This window comes from Mesoplodon bidens (genome assembly GCF_964165515.1).
Source record: "Mesoplodon bidens genome assembly, chromosome: 12".
In the NCBI taxonomy this organism is placed as follows: Eukaryota; Metazoa; Chordata; class Mammalia; order Artiodactyla; family Ziphiidae; genus Mesoplodon; species Mesoplodon bidens.
Window position 1 is genome coordinate 11,046,299 of NC_138168.1, and position 19,927 is coordinate 11,066,225.

Consider the following 19,927-nt stretch of genomic DNA (forward strand, 5'->3'; position numbering starts at 1 on the left):
TCTCCGCTCCGCCCTACCCAGATATGTGGGGAGTTTCTTGCCTTTTGGGAGGTCTGGGGTCTTCTGCGAGCGTTCAGTAGGTGTTCTGTAGGAGTTGTTCCACGTGTAGCTGTATTTCTGGTGTATCCGTGGGGAGGACGGTGATCTCCGCGTCTTACTCTTCCGCCATCTTACCCGGAAGCCTCAAATTATTTTTAAGGCATGAATTATTGTTCCTTAAATGGTTCAAACTATAAAATGTATTCTGTCTCTTTAAAGCATTGATATTTGATAAGCCAACGTGATAGTTCATAAAGCATATAAAATATGCAATCAATGGCATTTTCTAAAATATTTTACTTTATTTTATTAAAATATCCCAAAGAATGTGTATCAAGTTATAAAGCACCAGTCTAGGTCCTACATACTCCCTACCTGAAACTAGCCAAACTAAGTTTCAAATACAAGTCAGAATCTTGTCTTAAAAAGGTGCTGAATTAAACTGTGAAAATATTTTTTACTCAGCTCTTTAAATATATGGCAATGTGCAAAGATCTCACCTGATTTTAGCGTGGCACACACTGTACCAAACAGAGCCCCTGGTACCACTGCTTAAACTTAATTATAACCAAACTTGGAAAAAGAAGCTCCTGTATTTACATACTTAAAATATGATAACCATACTGATTGTGACCCGTAAGTGAGATATTATGTAAGGTGCTTAGAACACTGCCTGCCACAGAGTAAGCATCAACCGATGTTATCTGTTGTTATTAGCAACTTGTAGACACAGAGCCTGGTGTCTGCAAACAGTATCAGCCTCTCCAGGAGCCAGGGCAGAGTCCCCACCAGTGTGGCGTTTCCCGAGTGTCCAGCAGGGTCCCCCATACACACCCTTCTCTCCTAACCCCTCAACTACTTGAAATGTTAAATGCGCTGAGAAGGTCCCCACCACAGGAAGCCTCGTGTGTTTACCAGTGGACTTTCTCCACTGAACAGGGACTTCCCTGGGAGGAAAGGCCTGACTTGCTGCTTCCTCAGCACTGGAACTGACCCTGGCCCTAAGAGATGCTCTAGAAATGTGGAATGAATACTCATTTCTTCAGATCTTTAAGTGGCTTTAAATTTCCAATCCCTTATGAAAATACAAACCCCTCCAGGAACAAAATCCTTAACAAACATCTTAGCAGCCATCAGTGAGCCCTGAGCTGAGGACGAGTGGCGGCAGCGTCCCACTGCTCACACTTCTAGCACATTCCACACCATCTAGTGCCACAAGCACAGAGCAAAGACAAAATCTGTCTATTTTGAAATACGGTCTAGAGTCAACTCTGACCGAAAAAGAAAGAAAAGAATAAATGTATTTTTACAAAGAAAAGTATGTTTCTAAAATGCTTACCTTGCCTCATAAATGAAAGGGCTTTTTCTTTTAAATTCTCAGTCAGTTGTTTCTTTTTAGTCAGGTAATCCAAAACATAAATATTTGGAGCAAAATTTATCATGTTCTGTTCGCCACAGCCATAAGGCATTCGAATCAGTGAGGCTAAGCCACTGATGGAAGAACCAAGAATATCTCCTGAAAGCACAAGATATTCATTACATTCAGCAAATCCTCAGCAACTGTACCTCCTGGTGACACTGAGGGCAGAAAGCATCTGACACTGAAGCAATATTACTGTTCCACTGCGTGGAACATAGTATTCATAGAAACTTTACATCAAGCTTTTAGGAAGACTGGTCAGATAAATGACAATACCGTGGTACTGAACTTGCCGATTATGTGACAAATTAGGAGACTCTTAGCTCAAAGATACAGTACATATAAGCAAAAAGCAAGTTTAAAATAAAATTTCTGAACAAAAATGTCAGGAATTGCATTAGGAAACCATCATTCTTACATGGGAAAGAAATGTTTTATTATTAATATTCTTCACATAAATAGAACTTTATTTTGATTTCCTTACTAATACACTACAAATGCTTGAGAAATGATGTTTTTCAGGGCAGGGTTGTGGTATTTTTCAATGTGCTCTATTTATCAACAACAAAGTAGAACTAACAAGCATAAGCGTTTTGATAAATCTCAGGATCAAAAGGATTAAAAATATTCTTCAAAGTTAGTAATATAAAGTTAAACAAAACACACGCTTACCCACCTTCCTCTAACCACAGTCTAACACCATCACTCAAGAAAATAAGTAAGAATTTAGAAATGTAAAGGCTGAGTTCTAATTCTGACCTCATTATGGTTGAACTGTATAGAGAAGAATATTCATCAATGTGGTTTATTTTAGAAACTTACACCATTCCAAGTCCAAATACCTAGTAAAAATCTGCTCCAAAAAAAATGAATCCAAAAAATAGAGGAAGATCTTCAGGTGGGTAGGCTGCAGCCATGCTAGCGTACGATGTCTCAAACTTTAGATATTAACACAGAGAAATAAATACCACTGCAGGTTATGTTTTTTATTTTTATTACTACTGCAGGTTATGTTTTTTATTTTTATTACTACTGCAGGTTATGTTTTTAATATTCAAAATGAACATAAACTTAGACTCTCAAAATCCACAGAAGCAAGCTAATATTCACACATCTGGGCTACCAAATAGGTTTTTTTTAATATATAAATACCATATAAAAATAACACCCGAAAAACCATTATTTAAATCAAGCTTCAAAATTAAACCTCAGAGCACTTCAATAACAATAGCAGACTCATTCCAACATAAGGAGAGATGGTACACACTCCAACTTCAAGGCTTCTTCCCTCCGTGTGTGTGCGTGTGTGTGTGCGTGTGTACCACATCATCTCCCAGCATCCTGCCACTGTGGGAGGTTCTTAGGCAGAATGTATTCCCCTAAATAGAAAGCTTATTTAATTCTTTTTAAGAATTATATCTAAGTCTCCCAAAAAAGTCTTCTCTAGAGGAACTGGTTGTTTGAGGTTATAATAAAAAGCATGATACTTGCAGGGGAGATTTAAAAGAACCTCTGAAAAAGTGCCTTAGGTCCTGACACCTCAAAGATCTAAACTATTGGGTTGGCCAAAAAGTTTCATTAATATCTTACGGAAAAACCCTAACGAACATTTTGGCCAACCCGATATTTAGATGTCATTCATCTAAATATTTCTTTCAGTTATTTGCAAAGCACAACCACATAAATAAACCATTTGTGTGGCAGCTCTGTCTAATAGTTGAAAGGACTTTGGGGTTACCAGAAGGTAACTAGGAGAGGGTGACGAAGTCAGTGGGTAGCTTCAAACTGTAAAGGGTACTTGTGTCTGCACAGGGAACTGCTAGAGGCGGTGGTCCTCAACCTCTGGTTACCAGAAGCACTCGTGGAACCTTTTCAAAACATACACGCCCTAGCCACAGCCCAGGAGATTCTGACTGAATAGCTCGAGAGTGGATCCCAGATATTTGTGTATTTCCAAAGCTCCGCAGAAGGGATATTCACCAGTGGTCGAGAGCCACAGAGGCAGAACAACCATACGACGGTGTGGTCTGGCTACTCAAAAGAGTGGTCTGCACACCAGAAGCATCACCTGGGAGCTTGTTAGAAATGCAGAATCCAAGGCCCCACCCCAGGCCTACCAAGCCAGAATCTGCCTTCACACAAGCTCCCCAGGTGATTCACAGGCACCTTGAAGACTGAGAAGAACTGGTCCAGGACACACATCTTACCTGCCTTCCTACTGTAATCAGGGGTTGGCACCAACTAAACACTTTTTGCAACTTCTTCTCATTAGGATTAAATAAGAAAATACACCTAAATAAGGACCTCCTCATAGCACAGGGAACTATATTCAATATCTTGTAATACACTAGAAACTATTTTGTAATAAACTACTCTTTTTCAGAAAAGAATCTGAAAGAGAATATATATACATATATGTATAACTGGATCACTTTGCTGTATACCTGCAACAATGTAAATCAACTATACTTCAATTTTAAAAAGTAATTAAAAAAAGAAAATATCCCTACAAATAAATGAAAAATATATAGTATCATATACAAATAAACCAGTCGCGATGGTGATATAATCTGTTCTTACCAATTGCAGTGACCTGAACTCTCTCACTACCGCTCACTATATGAGGAGGAAAGGAGAAACTCAACGTTTTCAGGGTAGTTTGTAGCTTGCTGTCGGTCAAGTCTAATAAGATGGATTGTGAATAGGATTTTTCTATTCCTTCAGCCTGTTGATAAAAAGGAACACAATTAACATGGTCCCTACTCATCTGTTTACAGAGAACTATATGCAGATAATAAGTCAATCATCTGGCCTGTATATGGTTAGGTAAGTACCTACAGTGTCTTGATTATTGCTTCAAATCTGTGAACAACTGTTTCCTTTCTAGTTAAATTAGTCAAAACATTTCATAGAATGGCAATGGAAATGATAGAGGAGAAGATGAAAAGGTGATGAGAAACCCTCTGAGGTAGGTCCTTTTATTATCCAAAGACAGAGGTTAAGTACCTTGTGCAAAGGCACCCTTGACAAAGGTGGGATGAAACCCAGAGCTGTCTTACTCCAGAACACAAGTGCTTATCTACTGTTCTGAGTTGTCTTTTGGTGCATACTGTCTTCTCTGAAAAAACCTACAAAACCTCTTCTACCTGTACTGAGGAATTCCAAAATTCAAAATCTACGTATTAACTTGGCATGATTTAATAGGATCCCAATGTCACACAGACTGTAAATGTAACCTGCCTTATAGTCGTACTATAAACTTAAAGAAGACGTTGGCAATTACCTTTAAAAACATACGTGATACGTTTTTACGTTCAGAGGAGAAAACCATTAGGCATCACCAGGAGGGTGGAGGAGATGACCTGCTCAGTCTTGAAAACAAATTTAACCAAGAGAAAAACCACCTTCTGTTTCCTTTTCAATTATATATTTCCATTCTATTTATTTAGACTTCAAGTATTTACCTTCACTAAAATCCTCTGGGTGACAGCATAGGAAGCAGCAGGTGAAACAGCTGTGACTGTGACGGGCATTTCCCCCAGATGTGTTGGCCTGACCGGGAAAACAACAGTTGCCCCATCCTCACTGGGAACCAGAACCGTCTGCTGGTGTCCTGTGGCATTTATTTCATTCGAAGCCATTAGAATATCAAACGCGTCACTTTTCTCAATGATTACCTTAACCTGGAAGAAAAAATCATCAGAGGTTTTGTATAGTAAATTGCTCCCCAGTAAAATGTTGCTCTAAGTGCAGATAAATCTATGAGGCCTGAAACTAGAGAAAAATAAGACAGAAACGTTCAGCCAAGGAGAGGGTGAAAGGGTGTCAGGAAAAACCCAGTTTCTTTCCTATGCTTTCTCCATCTACCTCAAGACATGTGGGGAAACGGCATTCTTCAGTCCCGTTTCTAACATTAAACTCCCACTAACATTAAATTCTCTCATTTTTCGAAGGCTGAGTGGTAAGGATGTACCCAAAAAGGTTATTTCATGTCATGGTACTGCCACCAGCCTGACTCATCTATGTCATCCTGGGACACTAGTCCCATCAGAAAAGCCTGAGGCAAACAGGATGAAATGTGATTACATTCATTGAGAGTCTCTGCTAAAATTATTCCAAGAAAAGTATGACTCAGACATTAGTCCTGAAACACATGTCGGGTGTAAGCTTTCATAAAATATGTCCAAGTTGCCAGGCTCCTCAAGAATCACATTCCTCTGGGTCTTAGATTTTATGAAGTGTTTTCTCATTTATTTTCTCATCTGTTTCTCAAAATATTGCCTACCTGACAGATGAGTAAACTGCAATTAAGTTATTTGCTGGTAAGTGGAGGACCTGGACATTGAATGTGGGCCTCCTGACTTTTGCTCTTTGCACTGGACCATGTTGAGAAGATTAAAAAGTAAAATGAGAAAATAAGAAACAGTTTACTCTCTAGACATAGTGCTTAAAGAGATTATGGCATTTGCAGGTAATAAGGTTAATTACAATCCCTCCCTACTCCAGGAGGAAAAATCATTTTGTTAACACTACTGCAGGCACAGTACAAACAGTGGGCCTACCCCCTGCCTTACAGGGAACTGACTTGGCTAAGGAGACACCGGGCCATGACTCAAAAGACAAAGCCTTGAAAACAGAATATAAACACAGGGACAACAGGCACAACAGCATGGGTGAGATTCCTCATGAAAGACACCTTAGTTTCAAACCGGGTCTTGAAAGGAATAAATTCTTGCCACCTGCAGTGGGCACAGAACAGCAGTGAGAAGCTGCAACACATTCTAGATGTGGGAGGAGAGCAGGGGAAAAATGCAGGGGGGTGGGGGGGCAGGAAAGAGAAGGACATGCCACAGAGATGAAGCTGCATGGCTAAAGCAGAGAACCCGTGCTAGAAATTAAGGCAAGGATGCTTGGACATGCTAGCAATATCCTTCGAACTTAACAAGCAGAAGAAATTGTGGGCAAAGTATGGCTATTTTCAATCTCCCAGAAATGTATAGAATGCTTAGATGCCCAAACACTACATAACCCCATCCCCCCATGTTTTCTTCATTTTTTCCTGAAGCGTAAATGATGATTAGTGTATTACCTCAGTGGCATCTTTTAAATAATTGAATATGGTGACTTCCAAGGCAAATTCTTCACCTCTGATAACAGAGTAGGGAAGATTCAAAAAAATGAAAAACGGTTGGAAGGATTGGAGCTGAAAAGAACACAATGAATACAGATTTTATTCAAGTCCAAGTGCTTCACACTTTACGCAATTAAAAGCAAATCTCACAAAACCTGTGACGCTTATAACTAACTTCACATAGAAATGTCCACTTGCCTACCAACAGAAAGCAAACAGCAACCTACCCCAAACGAACGGGGGCACAATTGATTTGATTTATGTTACTTAACACAGTAACCACTACATTTTATGAAATGGCTACTAGGAACCAGGGACTTTACACAAATTATTTCATTTAGTCATTACACCTGTGTAGGCAGGTGTTATGATCATATTTTACAGAAAAGAAAGCTGAAGCTCAGACATCTCTGTAACCGGTACAAGATCACACTGCTGCAAAGTGTAGGAGCCAGAACTGGATCCCAGCACGTCTGAGGCCACAGCTAAGCCCTCTTCTTCTACTCTGCCATGTTGATTCTACCATTCTTCTTCTAAAGCCACTGGCCAAATGAAACAGCATTTGTTTTAGACTCATGTGAAAAGTCTAAATGATGTTTTGCCTACTACCCTGTAATATATACATACACATACTTGTGCTTCCTCATTGGTCACCCAACTCTGATAGCATCGGCCGAGCTTCTCACTGGCAGCAGTTAGTCCCCTCTTAGAGGTTTATTTGGACATCTGTGCAAGTGTCAGACTGTCACAATAGGGTGCTCTTGGCACTTAGTGGGTGAAGGTCTGCGTGCTCAGGACAGTCCCAGAAAAGGAAGAATTGTTCCGTGTCCCTCATGATTCTTGAAGGTTCCTTCATGTAGATAAAGTACCTGCTTATAATGACCTGGGCTTACAACTAATTCCGACATATATATAAACCCAAAACATCTGTCAATATACAACTATGTTGTAAATCAAGAGGAAACTACACTTTGTTTTGTAACTTTATCAAAACTTGTTCACTATTTCAAAACTTTACATCACCTCAGGCAGCACCACTCAAGGTTTTTGAGTTGCGAAAACAATACACGTGTATCAAACTGGATGTGCAGCTGTTACACATAGGGTGATTCTATGCACGGTGTAAATATTCAAACATGTTACTATGCCTTCTAGTGCAACTAGGCCTGGTCACTTACATACTGAAAAGTATATTATTTTATTATACATTACTTTCCTTTTATTTCTCCTCACTATTTCACTTAGGGCATCTTACTGATTTTTTTAAAATTGAGTGTGCAGCAGGGAGATCAGCTCAGTGCTTTGTGACCACCTAGAGGGGTGGGATAGGGAGGGTGGAAGGGAGGGAGACACAAGAGGGAAGAGATATGGGAACGTATGTATATGTATAACTGATTCACTTTGTTATAAAGCAGAAACTGACACACCACTGTAAAGCAATTATACTCCAATAAAGATGTAAAAAAAAAATTGAGTGTGCAGTTATATTTTCTATGCATTTCATTTTGCATAGATGGTAGAGGGATGAAAAGAATAGCTGTTATAAAAAGCTGGCTTCAGGTATGAGAGAGGTGAAAGTTACTGGTCTAAGACCAGTCATGGTCATTACATTCCTCTTGTCAGTGACGGGTTTAGGAAGCGACATGAGATGTAATTTGACCAAAGAGGTGTGAAGAAATGTTTGCCAGGGGGCATTTTGAGAAGTTCTGCTTGTCCTTAAGGAGGGATGCACGGAAATATTCTCTCTCTTCTGGCCTTTGGAAGTGGTTGGACTCAGTTAATAATAAACTTTCTACCCAAATCTTAATACAGAGCTAGCATGTTTAGCAGTTTAAAACATCTCACATTCTAAAGTGTAAAACAGATGAAAAACAAAAAGGAAACGCCAAGGAATCTCTAAACTGTGACCGACATCATCAGCAATCACTTTTTTAAAATCCACTGAGGAGCTGACACTTTCTTTGCTTCGTGGCACTGTACCATTTATCAGCAGCCCTTTAATATACTACCTCCACTGGAGTAGTTGTTAGTCCAAGACCTAAATCCTCAGAGATCACGAAAGCAGTTGCAACCCAAGAAGTGATAGAATCAGGTACAGTAACTTCAAATTCTTGGTAAGTCCTGGAACTGAAGTCAAGATAAACATAAAAGTCACAAAACCGAGAACTGACACATTCAAAATAGGCCAACATAACCTAAAACCATGTTTCGGAAGAATTTTAATTTTCCAAATCATTTACATATCTAAATTTTTTTTAAGATTTAAGCATAAAACAGTAGACCCCAAGTTCTCAAGGAATAGGTCATAATAAGGTCATAACACTGCAGACTGATCCATATTCCAATAAAATCTTTCTACAATGTTTATATCTTCAGAATAAACATTTTTCATAAATTTTGTATAGATAATAAATATACTTTTTCAAATTTAACTCCAATTTGTTTCTCTCAGTGTGCATAAAAGTTTCCCTCTGTATCCTAGTGTACGCTGTTATTTGTTTTTTGAGGTTTAACTTGTGTCTTATTTCAAGTACTATATTTAAATACAATAAATATCATTCTAAAAAAACTCGTGGTCCATTTAGTTCTTTATCACTCTATGTTTCTACATAAGCATCAGAAACAGGGCAAAACTTACTTAAAACTAAGGCCAAACAAAATATATATGGGCAAAGAACTTTATAAAGTTTTACCCCAGGCTGGTGTCTAGCCAAATCCAAGTCTCTGGAAAATGCTTTCTGACACGTGGACTGCTACCCAAAGAAAAGTCATGAAAATCTACCAAATATCCTTCATTTTCCTCCAAAAACGCTATACGGTCATCTAAAAATAAACATAGACAACTGTTAGGAAAAAGTCACTGTAGACAATGTTCATAAACCTAGTCCACAGAATCACAGCACCTCTCAGCTGACGGGGCCTTTAGAGTTTGTCTCGTCCTATTTTCTCGTTTTAGAGAGGTACCTGAGACCCACAGAAGTCACATGACTTACCCTAGTCACATGGCCACTATGGCAGAGCCAGGAAAAAAAAAAAAGTTTGATGGCCCTAGAACCAATACCTGAAAGACTACTTATAGTTCAGCTGCTAAAAAATAACTTAAATCACATTTTTAAAGTTATCTCCAATTCTGCTACTCTCCTCTTCTTAGATCCCTAGTGCTGATTGCCTTTGGCTACACCATCCACAAGATGCTAAAATCATCCAGTTTATTAGCTTCTTTCTTATAAAAGAGGCAGGCTGACATACAGACACACCTATCTCTATTCTTTCAACTTTTCTATAAGCCTAAAATTATTTCAAAATACAATGGAATATTACTCAGCCATAAAAAGAAACGAAATTGAGCTATTTGTAATGAGGTGGATAGACCTAGAGTCTGTCATACAGAGTGAAGTAAGTCAGAAAGAGAAAGACAAATACTGTATGCTAACACATATATATGGAATTTAAGGAAAAAAAATGTCATGAAGAACATAGGGGTAAGACAGGAATAAAGACACAGACCCACTAGGGAATGGACTTGAGGATATGGGGAGGGGGAAGGGTAAGCTGTGACAAAGCGAGAGAGAGGCATGGACATATATACACTACCAAACATAAGGTAGATAGCTAGTGGGAAGCAGCCGCATAGCACAGGGAGGTCAGCTCGGTGCTTTGTGACCGCCTGGAGGGGTGGGATAGGGAGGGTGGGAGGGAGGGAGACGCAAGAGGGAAGAGATATGGGGACATATGTATATGTATAACTGATTCACTTTGTTATAAAGCAGAAACTAACACACCATTGTGAAGCAATTATACTCAATAAAGTTGTAATAAAAAAATAAAAAATAAATAAAGTGTAAAAAAAATTATACTGTAGAAGGTACCAAAGATACCAAGATGAATGTGATGAGCTCCACCCATTGTCTATAGAGGAGGAGGACAAATACATGCTAAGAGTGATAGCGCACATAGGCCAAATGTCCACCATGCAGAGAACAGGTGATGTTACAGCCTCTGCACAGTGGACAGGGTATGGCTAGAGGAGAAAACCCATTCTGTGCTGTCTTCTGCATTCCATTTCCTTACGCCTCCAGATAAAGAGTATCTCATACAAGAGAAAAAAAATAAGCTAAGTACAAAGGCATGTCTGGAATATGACAATGTGTATTAGGGAAGAGTGGCATAAAATGAGAACAGAACAAATGCTTGGGTCCAGATTTTAAAATATCAGTTATCCCACGCTGAAGGATTCGGACTTGATCTTTTAAGTAATGATGGCCTCCTGAAGGTTTTAAAACAAATTAGAAGCACGATCGAACCCATGTTTTATAATGGTAACTCTGGTCTCAGTGTGAACAGTGGTTTAGAGCTGGGGGAACGAGGCAGGAGAAACACGGGGCTCCTGCGGCACCCAAGGAGGCATGCTGATGAGCGAGTGGAGAGGAAGGACAGCCTTGAGAAAGGACCCCGCTCTGCCTCTCCGCTGGATGAGCTCTGTGTGCACCCACGGCAGGCTGGACCTCAGCATACTCCTCTGTGTGCTGGCTTGCCCCACTAGACCAAGCTGGAATCTCCATTGCCTCCTACATGCCAGGCATGCAATTAATATCATCTCCTGAATAATGAATGAACACACTGGATCTGAGGGATAAGACAATAGGTGACTGCAGACTTGGGAGTGCCAAACGTGTGCTACGCACTTTACATCCTTTTGGATGTAACCTCCTAACAACCCTGTAATATTGGTAATATTACTATTCCTGTAATTCAGGGAGAAACCTGAGGTTTAGGGAGCTTCATGAATTTTCTCAGGGTCATAACGCCAGAATTCAAAATCAGAAGTATTTAATGGCAAGTTCCTTTCTTAACCACTATGCTGTTCCACATCTGACAGAGAGAGAGGGAAGAATTCAGGATGAGTTCCAGGTTTCTGATGCAGACATGTGGGTAGATGATAATTTCATTAACAGAGATGTGGAATCATATCAACTCAAGAGCTCATACTTCAGTCAGATCATATTAGGGAAAAGTGATGGTTTGTGACATATCAAATTTAAGGTTATTTTGGGGACATCAGGGTGCAGAAACAGGGGTAAGATAAACAGTCAGGGTGTTCCAGAGTTGACTTTAATGGGAAACATGTCATGCAAGGACAAGGGACTAGGGAAGAATTCTACCAAATTGACTGACCATGTTGTTCAGGTACTAGGGGCAAATAGGGTCAGAAGGAGCCGGTGACCCAGAATAACCAGGAGAAGCCAAGATCAAAGAAGACATTTAACAGAATTAGGGGAGTAAGGGCACATGCAAGGTAGGAGGACAGGCATTTGAAGTGTTAGGGGTAGGGCAGTGGTCGGGTGATGACGTGACCTTATGACTACAGTTGCCACAGGGGTGATCATGGGACAGTGCCCATTAGGTGGGCCACCCACACGGACATTCAAAACCCTCACAAAGGGGTAAGACTGAATCTTCTGTGAGAGTCATCAATGTATACAGAGGAAAAGGGAAGGTAGGTGACTGAATGTGGATTAAAGGACCTGTAATTGAAATTTTTTGAGCTTCAAATGATAAGGGGCTCTTAACTGAGGGTTGTTGAACAATGGTCTTGAAGTAGCTGAGAAAACACTGATCCCTGTGCACCTACTGACCCTGAACCAGAAAAGAGGCAGAGAAATTAATGTCAGTCACTTGAAGGTTTCTAGCAACATAATATGCTAGTAAGAGTATCAGGCTTCTTCTGTTACAGTGAAAAGGTAGAAGGGTCTCAGAAAAGGTAAAGGTTACAATAAGTATTACTAACAATAGAATGAGTATTAGTGTGCACCAGGATTTGATAAGTAAACATCAACAAAGATGGGTAAAAGCTGAGACTGACAGAGAGAGAATGGAAAAGCATAGATTGGTCTCGGAAGGCTGCCTAGGATACAAGATTATATGAAGAAAGCTAAATGTGCCACGTGTCTTTAATACATAGAGATCATAATGATTTCATAAAATCTTTAAGACTATAAAATTATTCTTATAACTTCAGGACAGAGGGTCAGGTGTCCTGTGGTGTCAATAAACAACCCAAAGCTGGAGAGCCTGGGGCTTAGTGTGGACTAACTGGGAACACGTGACAGAAACAGGGAATTCATGGATAGAAGCAATGATAGTTCTGTGGCCTTTCAAGATGATTTCGTGATTTTACCTGAAAGAAAAGAGAACAACTTCTAGAATTAATCATTCTCATTTATACATTTCCTTCAGTCAAAATGTTTTATGACTTCTTCCTAAAAGCACACTTCTTTTAATTAGTTGGGTGGTCAACTCCATTTAGCAATCCAGGGAACTGGATGTACAGATGTGACTCTGCCCGCAAAGAACTCAGATTGAGAAGACAAGTGCGTGTGTGCATGTGTGCGTGTGTGTGTATGTGTGTGTGTGTGTCTTGACAGCACACTTTATGACATCTGGGCTATTTTCTAGGTGAACAATAAAAAGCTAGAGAACAAAAATGTTTCAAAAATACATTGCCCCTTTTAACTGATTCCAAAATAACACCACAGTTTACAACACAAATTGGAGGCATAAGATCTTCCAATATGTCCAAAAATATAACCATGTCAAAAAATTACAGAGAGCAAATGGAAAGCATTCATTACAAAGATCTAGACAGGAGGTGAAAAACACTCCATGTTATGGTCCAGATGTACTTTCAAGTACATTAAACTGCAAACACTGTAGGATAAGAGAACAGAAAATGAAAATTACACTACTTATGTTCAACCAGAAAGGATTCATACTTACATAAGTAACTATAAACGCTTGAGATGAAAGACTTAATTACTTTAAAAGCACTTTGCCAGATTTCACTTACAAACATCAATGAAATCCTTCACAAGGTTTGCATCTGTCAACACCCAGAGGCCACACTCCTAGAAAGAATAATTTTAATTTTCTTTTAAAATAAAAGTTTAAATGTCCTCTAAATTGTCAGACTCCCATACTCCTAACTCACTCTTGCTCATTTGTTTTTGTGTGGCATGTGAAAGTAGTTCCCTTTTTTTTTTAACTCTTGCTCATTTTTGAGAGTTTAGGTACATACATGAGTATACATTCTCTCTCTCATACCCAGACACAGACACACACACACACACACACACACTGTCACATGAAGAAAGAGACATTTCAAGGTCATGGAAAGTGATATAAAAGAAAGAAATTATAATGACAAATTCCATTATTTCTCTAATGGTGAATTTATTTATTTGCTTTTAAAACTAGAAGGATAACTATCTTTCCATTTCAAATTACACTTATATAACACACTTAATAAAAGGTTAAATTAAATAAATTTAATAAGAGGCTAATATTTCAAAATTTAGATAATTAATTCTGAAATTAACTTTGCAGCAGTAAAATATATTAATGTCTTGTCAAATTATATAGCAAACTAAACATACCTGAAAGACTGCAAAAGAATTCATGAACATGCCTAAATAATATCCTGTGTTATAAAGTTCCAGTTCATGGACCACCTAAGGAAAGATAAAATATACGGAATGAATGCATTCACATCAACCTGTTCTGCCCTCTCAACAGTTCTGATATATACCTTAGATAAGAGACAGCCCATATGCTTATCAAATTTGAAAATGACACAAATGGAGGAATAATGAATATGTAAATGCCATATTCATAATTCAATCAGCCAAAATTACACTTCTTTTTTAAACTTATTTTTATTCTGTTCAGCAATCCAGAATGCCTAAGAAGTGTGGGCTTGTTGACAAGACCAACACGTAGAGATCAGCATTAAAAATGACTCATACTTTTGACAAAGATAAATGGGTTCAATTTGATGGCTAATATAAGTTCTAAAAAAATGTCAGGGACTTCCCTAGTGGCACAGTGGTTAAGAATCCACCTGCCAATGCAGGGGACACAGGTTCGAGCCTTGGTCCAGGAAGATCCCACATGCCATGGAGCACCTAAGCCCGTGTGCCACAGCTACTGAGCCTGCACTCTAGAGCCCACGAGCCACAACTACTGAGCCTGCGCGCCACAACTACTGAAGCCCGTGCACCTAGAGCCCATGCTCCGCCACAAGAGAAGCCACCACAATGAGAAGCCCACGCACCACAATGAAGAGTAGCCCCCGCTCGCTGCAGCTAGAGGAACCCCGCACACAGCAACAAAGACCCAATGCAGCCAAAAATAAATACATTTATTTGTTTTTAAAAGTCAGTTAACTAAATTCTTTAAAATAACACAAAGAGACAATTCACAAAAGAGGAAACGCAAATTATGAATAAGCAGAAAAATATTCAACCTTATTGATAATCAAAATGATGCAAATTACATCATGAGATAGCTCTTCAATAACGAGATATTTGCATGTATCCGATTAGCAATGATACTTTTTAAGAAGAGTACTCATTGCTAGCAAGAGTGAGTAAAAAAGGCTAAAATAGTCAGTAAAATTGGTACATATAAACACAGAATTAGAATATGACCCAGCAATTCCAATCCTACATATTACCCAAAAGAACTGAAAACAGGGACTCAAAGAGATATCTGTACACCAGTGTTCATTGCAGCATTAGTTATAATAGCCAAAAGGTAGAAACAACCTAAGCATCATCAATAGAAGAATAAACAAACAAAATGTGATATATATATACAATGGAATCTTATTCAGCCATAAGAAGAAATAAAGTTCTGATACATGTTACAACATGGATACACCTTGAAAACATTGTGCTCAGTGAAATAAGGCAAAACAAAAGGACAAATATTGTATGATTCCACTTATATGAAATATCTAGAATAAGCAAATTCAGAAAATCAGAAGTAGGTTAGAGGTTACCAGGGTTGCAAACAGACGGGGGTAATGGAAAGTTATTGCTTCATGGTCACAGAGTCTCTGTTTAGAGTGAAGAAAGTTTTGGAAACAGACAGTTATGATGGTTGTACAATATTATGAATATAATTAATGCCACTGAACTGTACTTATGAAAATGGTTAAAGAGGCAAATTTTATGTTCTATATATTTTACTATGGTAAAAAAAAGTTAAGATATTATACGCTTTTTGGTAACCATTTTGATACATTTCCCTTATTTACATTAGCATTAAGACTGACAAACTAAGACAAAGACAGGGAAAAAATTACTAAAGGTTCTAAGTGTAAGTTTAAAAGCACACCAAGTTTAAAATTTAACACCCAAACCACTGCTTCTGCTATACTAACAACACCACTGCTACATCCATGTTAAGTAAACATGGTGCTAGAACAGGTACCGAGAAGAAAACAACGGAATGAGAAAACAGAAAATTTCATAATATCTCAACAAGCTAGCCAATATAGTTAGCTCAACTATAGACAATGGAGCCAGAGCCAGAGAGGATGGAGAGAAAAGGTTTTCGTTCCATAACTCCAACTCTGCCACAGAACACCAATATGTGCAAGATGTCCTTCTGCTGACACCCAGGTGCGAATCAATGGAATTATCTAGGAGGAAGCATCTCTTGCATAAAGAAGGCCTCCTTTTCTCACTGGCTCAGTGAAAGGCACTGTCAAAGCTGCAGCAAGGGAAGTCTGGTATCTGAAAATTAGTCCTGGAAGATCTAGAACACTTAAATTATTCCAAGGCATTCAAGAGTCTCTGGGCACCTATAAATTTAACAAGAATGAAAGAAACCAGAACAGTCTATTATCATAGGCTCTTGACTCCCTCCTCCAGAGCCAACTCTGGAGAAATAATAAAAGCAAGCAAGAAACTTGGATGAGTAGAACAAGAAAGCCCGCAGAAGAGGGAAGGGTATCTCGATTTGGGGTGCTGGAGGAAGCAGATGGCAGAAAGCTGCTACAAATAGCAGTCAGATGACGGCTGGAGGGAGGTTTTTAAATTTTGCTAGTGCTTCTCTTCAGAAGGTAGCCTCAGGACAATCACTCCTTGCAATTTCACTGCCAAAACCAGCAGCCAGCAGGCAGGCAGTGTGGCCAGGATAATACCAGGTGAGCACCTCTGCCCTCCTGGTGTGAGAGGGCGAGGAAACATGAACAGACCACTGGCCTTCAAGCACTCACTCTTCCCCCTCTACTCCTCCAAACCCTCAGGGCTGGGGTCATCACCTCAGGAGACCACGTCTTCCTGGGCTGCTTTTCCCTAAGAGCTTAAAAGTGAACCGCTGAGTGGAAGGGACAGCACACTGGGAGGATCAAGAGTAGCTCTCGAGTCCCTGAAGCTCAACCTCTCGCCTCTCTTTAAATTCACAAGACACACAGATTGGAGCCTGGTGTTCAGCCTTCCCCAACAGACATTATCAGAGTAGCAGCCAAATTAACTAGCCATCCAACGAGTATAATTTCCATAAAAGACATCCAACTGGACAACATACAACATGTGAAGCAGAATACTGAAAAATCAGCTCAAGAATTTAAAATAAACATAGTAAATATAGGTAAGGTAAAATATTAGCAATATACAACAAGAAAAAATATAAGAACCAAATGAAAATAATAGACATTAAAAGTATAACAGCTGATATAAAAGTAGGATATCCATGAAAGTAGGATAGATACAGCTGATGAATAATCAGTGAGCAGAAAGAGTCAATTGAGGAACTCTCCCAAAGAAACAAATAAAAGACAAAAGAGACAAAAAAACATAAAACAAAAAGCTAAGAGATATGGAGAAAAAAAGTAGAAGTGCCAATCTCTGAAAAGGAGAAGAAATGGAGAGAAAAGAACTATAGGAAGAAATAATGGATGTAAATTTCCAGAATCAAAAAATGAAGGGAGAGTATATATTGAAAGGGCAATTCATCATGACAAAGAACAAACATTCTGTACAACAGCAACATGATCTGGCCAGGGTTGGGAAAGGAGGTGCAGACAGGGAGACACAAAAAGAATGCATAAGAATATGAGAGCACACTAAAATGCTTGCCTTCTCAGATGAAGATACAAATATTGATAATCTTAAGAAATCAATAAGGATAAATAAATATAAGCACAATTCATGAGTTAAGGACATCTATCACGGAAATAAAAATAGAATGTATAACTTCCAAAACCACAGAAAGAATAAAAAGAAACAAAAAGGAAGTAGTCTAAATTTTAAAATATGAAATAAAAAAGCAGAAAAAAGTCTTAATTAGAGCAAGGACTAATTTGTAAATGGGTTAAATAAGTTATTAAAAGACACTATCAGATTAGATTAAAAAAACAAAAGCAAAATATAATACTATGCTATCTACAAGATATAGGTAAAACAAAAACTTACAAAAGGTTGAAAATAAAAAGATGGAAAAATATACCAGCCAAGTATATTTGAATCAAAAGAAAGCTGGGATAGCAATCTTAATATCTGACAAAATTTAATGTAAATGTACAGTGAGATATAGAGACAGAGACAAAGAGAGGAGGTGTGTGTGTGTATTTGTGTGTGTACACATATATATGGAAGGAAAAATGAAATAATATATTTATTAAGATATTCAGCAAGCTATAAAATGAAGGATGCTATATTCAGTTAAATCAAATGCAAAATGTTACAGACTTTTTAGAATATAATGTGAATTTAAGTGAAGGCAAGAGAAAAAAAGTGACCAACTGGTTTTAAAGGAGTTTTTTTTAAAAAGGAATGAGAAAAATTTGCTGCATAGACTGAAGAAAAATGTATAATTTTTCTCAAATGGATTGATTTTACAACAAAATGACCAAATTAGCCTATACATATATATCTTTCCTCCTGACGTGTTGTTAATCACTGTAGTTAATCAATCAGTGGATGTGGGTTATACAGTCTAGATTTCACTGACAAGTACATATAAAGAACTTACAGAGATTGGTTAAAAATGGCAGAGTAGAAGGACATGCGCTCACCCCCTCTTGTGAGAGCACCAGAATCACAAGTAACTGCTGAACAATCATTGACAGGAAGACACTGGAACTCACCAAGAAAGATACCCCACATCCAAAGACAAAGGAGAAGCCACAATGAGATGGTAGAAGGGCACAATCACAATAAAATCCAATCCCATAACTGCTGGGTGGGTGACTCACAAACTGGAGAACACTTATACCACAGAAGTCCACCCACTAGAGTGAAGGTTCTGAGCCACACGTTGGCCTTCACAACCTGGGGATCCAGCAATGGGAGGAGGAATTCCTAGAGAATCAGACTTTGAAGGCTAGTGGGATTTGATTGCAGGACTTCGACAGGACTGGGGGAAACAGAGACTCCACTCTTGGAGGGTACACACAAAGTAGTGTGCACATCAGGACCCAGGGGGAAGGAACAGTGACCCCATAGGAGACTGAACGAGACCTACCTGCAAATGTTGGAGGGTCTCCTGCAAAGGCGGGGGGTGGCTGTGGCTCACCGCAGGGACAAGGACACTGGCAGCAGAAGTTCTGGGAAGTACTCCTTGGCAAGAGTCCTCCCGGAGTCCACCATTAACCCCACCAAAGAGCCTGTAGCCTCCAGTGCTGGGTCACCCAGACCAAACAACCAATGGGGAGGAAACTCAGCCCCACCCATCAGCAGACAAGCGGGTTAAAGTTTTACTGAGCTCTGCCCAACAGAGCAACACCGAGCTCTAGCTACCACCAGACCCTCCCATCAGGAAGCTTGCACAACCCTCTTAGATAGCCTCATCCACCAGAGGGCAGACAGTAGAAGCAAGAAGAACTACAATCTTGCAGCCTGTCAGGAAGAACTACAGTCCTGCAGCCTGTGGAACGAAAACCATATTCACAGAAAGACAGACAAAATGAAAAGAAAGAGGACTGTGTACCAGATGAAGGAACAAGATAAAACCCCAGAAAAACAACTAAATGAAGTGGAGATAGGCAACCTTCCAGAAAGAATTCAGAGTAATGATAGTGAAGATGATCCAGGACCTCGGAAAAAGAATGGAGGCAAAGATGGAGAAGATGCAAGAAATGTTTAACAAAGACCTAGAAGAATTAAAGGACAAACCCCTAGAAGAATTAAAGAACAAACAAACAGAGATGGACAATACAATGACTGAAATGAAGAATACACTAGACGGAATCAATAGCAGAATAACTGAGGCAGAAGAACAGACAAGGGACCTGGAAGACAGAAAGGTGGAATTCACTGCCACAGAACAGAATAAAGAAAAAAGAATGAAAATAAATGAAGACACCCTAAGAGACCTCTGGGACAACATTAAACACACCAACATTCGCATTATACGGGTCCCAGAAGGAGAAGAGAGAGAGAAAGGACCCAAGAAAATATTTGAAGAGATTATAGTCAAAAACGTCCCTAACATGGGAAAGGAAATAGCCACCCAAGTCCAGGAAGCGCAGAGAGTCCCAGGCAGGGTAA

At 39.1% G+C, this 19,927-nt stretch overlaps 1 protein-coding gene across 1 annotated transcript in view; it reads right to left on the minus strand.

Annotated features, from left to right (window-relative positions):
• Positions 1-19,927, minus strand: part of CD109 (CD109 molecule) — a 143,304-nt gene that overhangs the window by 44,915 nt on the left and 78,462 nt on the right. The window contains exons 16-23 of the mRNA XM_081250511.1: positions 14,024-14,098; positions 13,438-13,495; positions 9,284-9,413; positions 8,600-8,717; positions 6,549-6,662; positions 4,924-5,142; positions 4,040-4,184; positions 1,379-1,555 (exon numbers count right to left, since the gene is read on the minus strand). Of these exons, the coding sequence (XP_081106637.1) occupies positions 1,379-1,555; positions 4,040-4,184; positions 4,924-5,142; positions 6,549-6,662; positions 8,600-8,717; positions 9,284-9,413; positions 13,438-13,495; positions 14,024-14,098 (1,036 nt within the window). The remainder of the gene's footprint in view (positions 1-1,378; positions 1,556-4,039; positions 4,185-4,923; positions 5,143-6,548; positions 6,663-8,599; positions 8,718-9,283; positions 9,414-13,437; positions 13,496-14,023; positions 14,099-19,927) is intronic.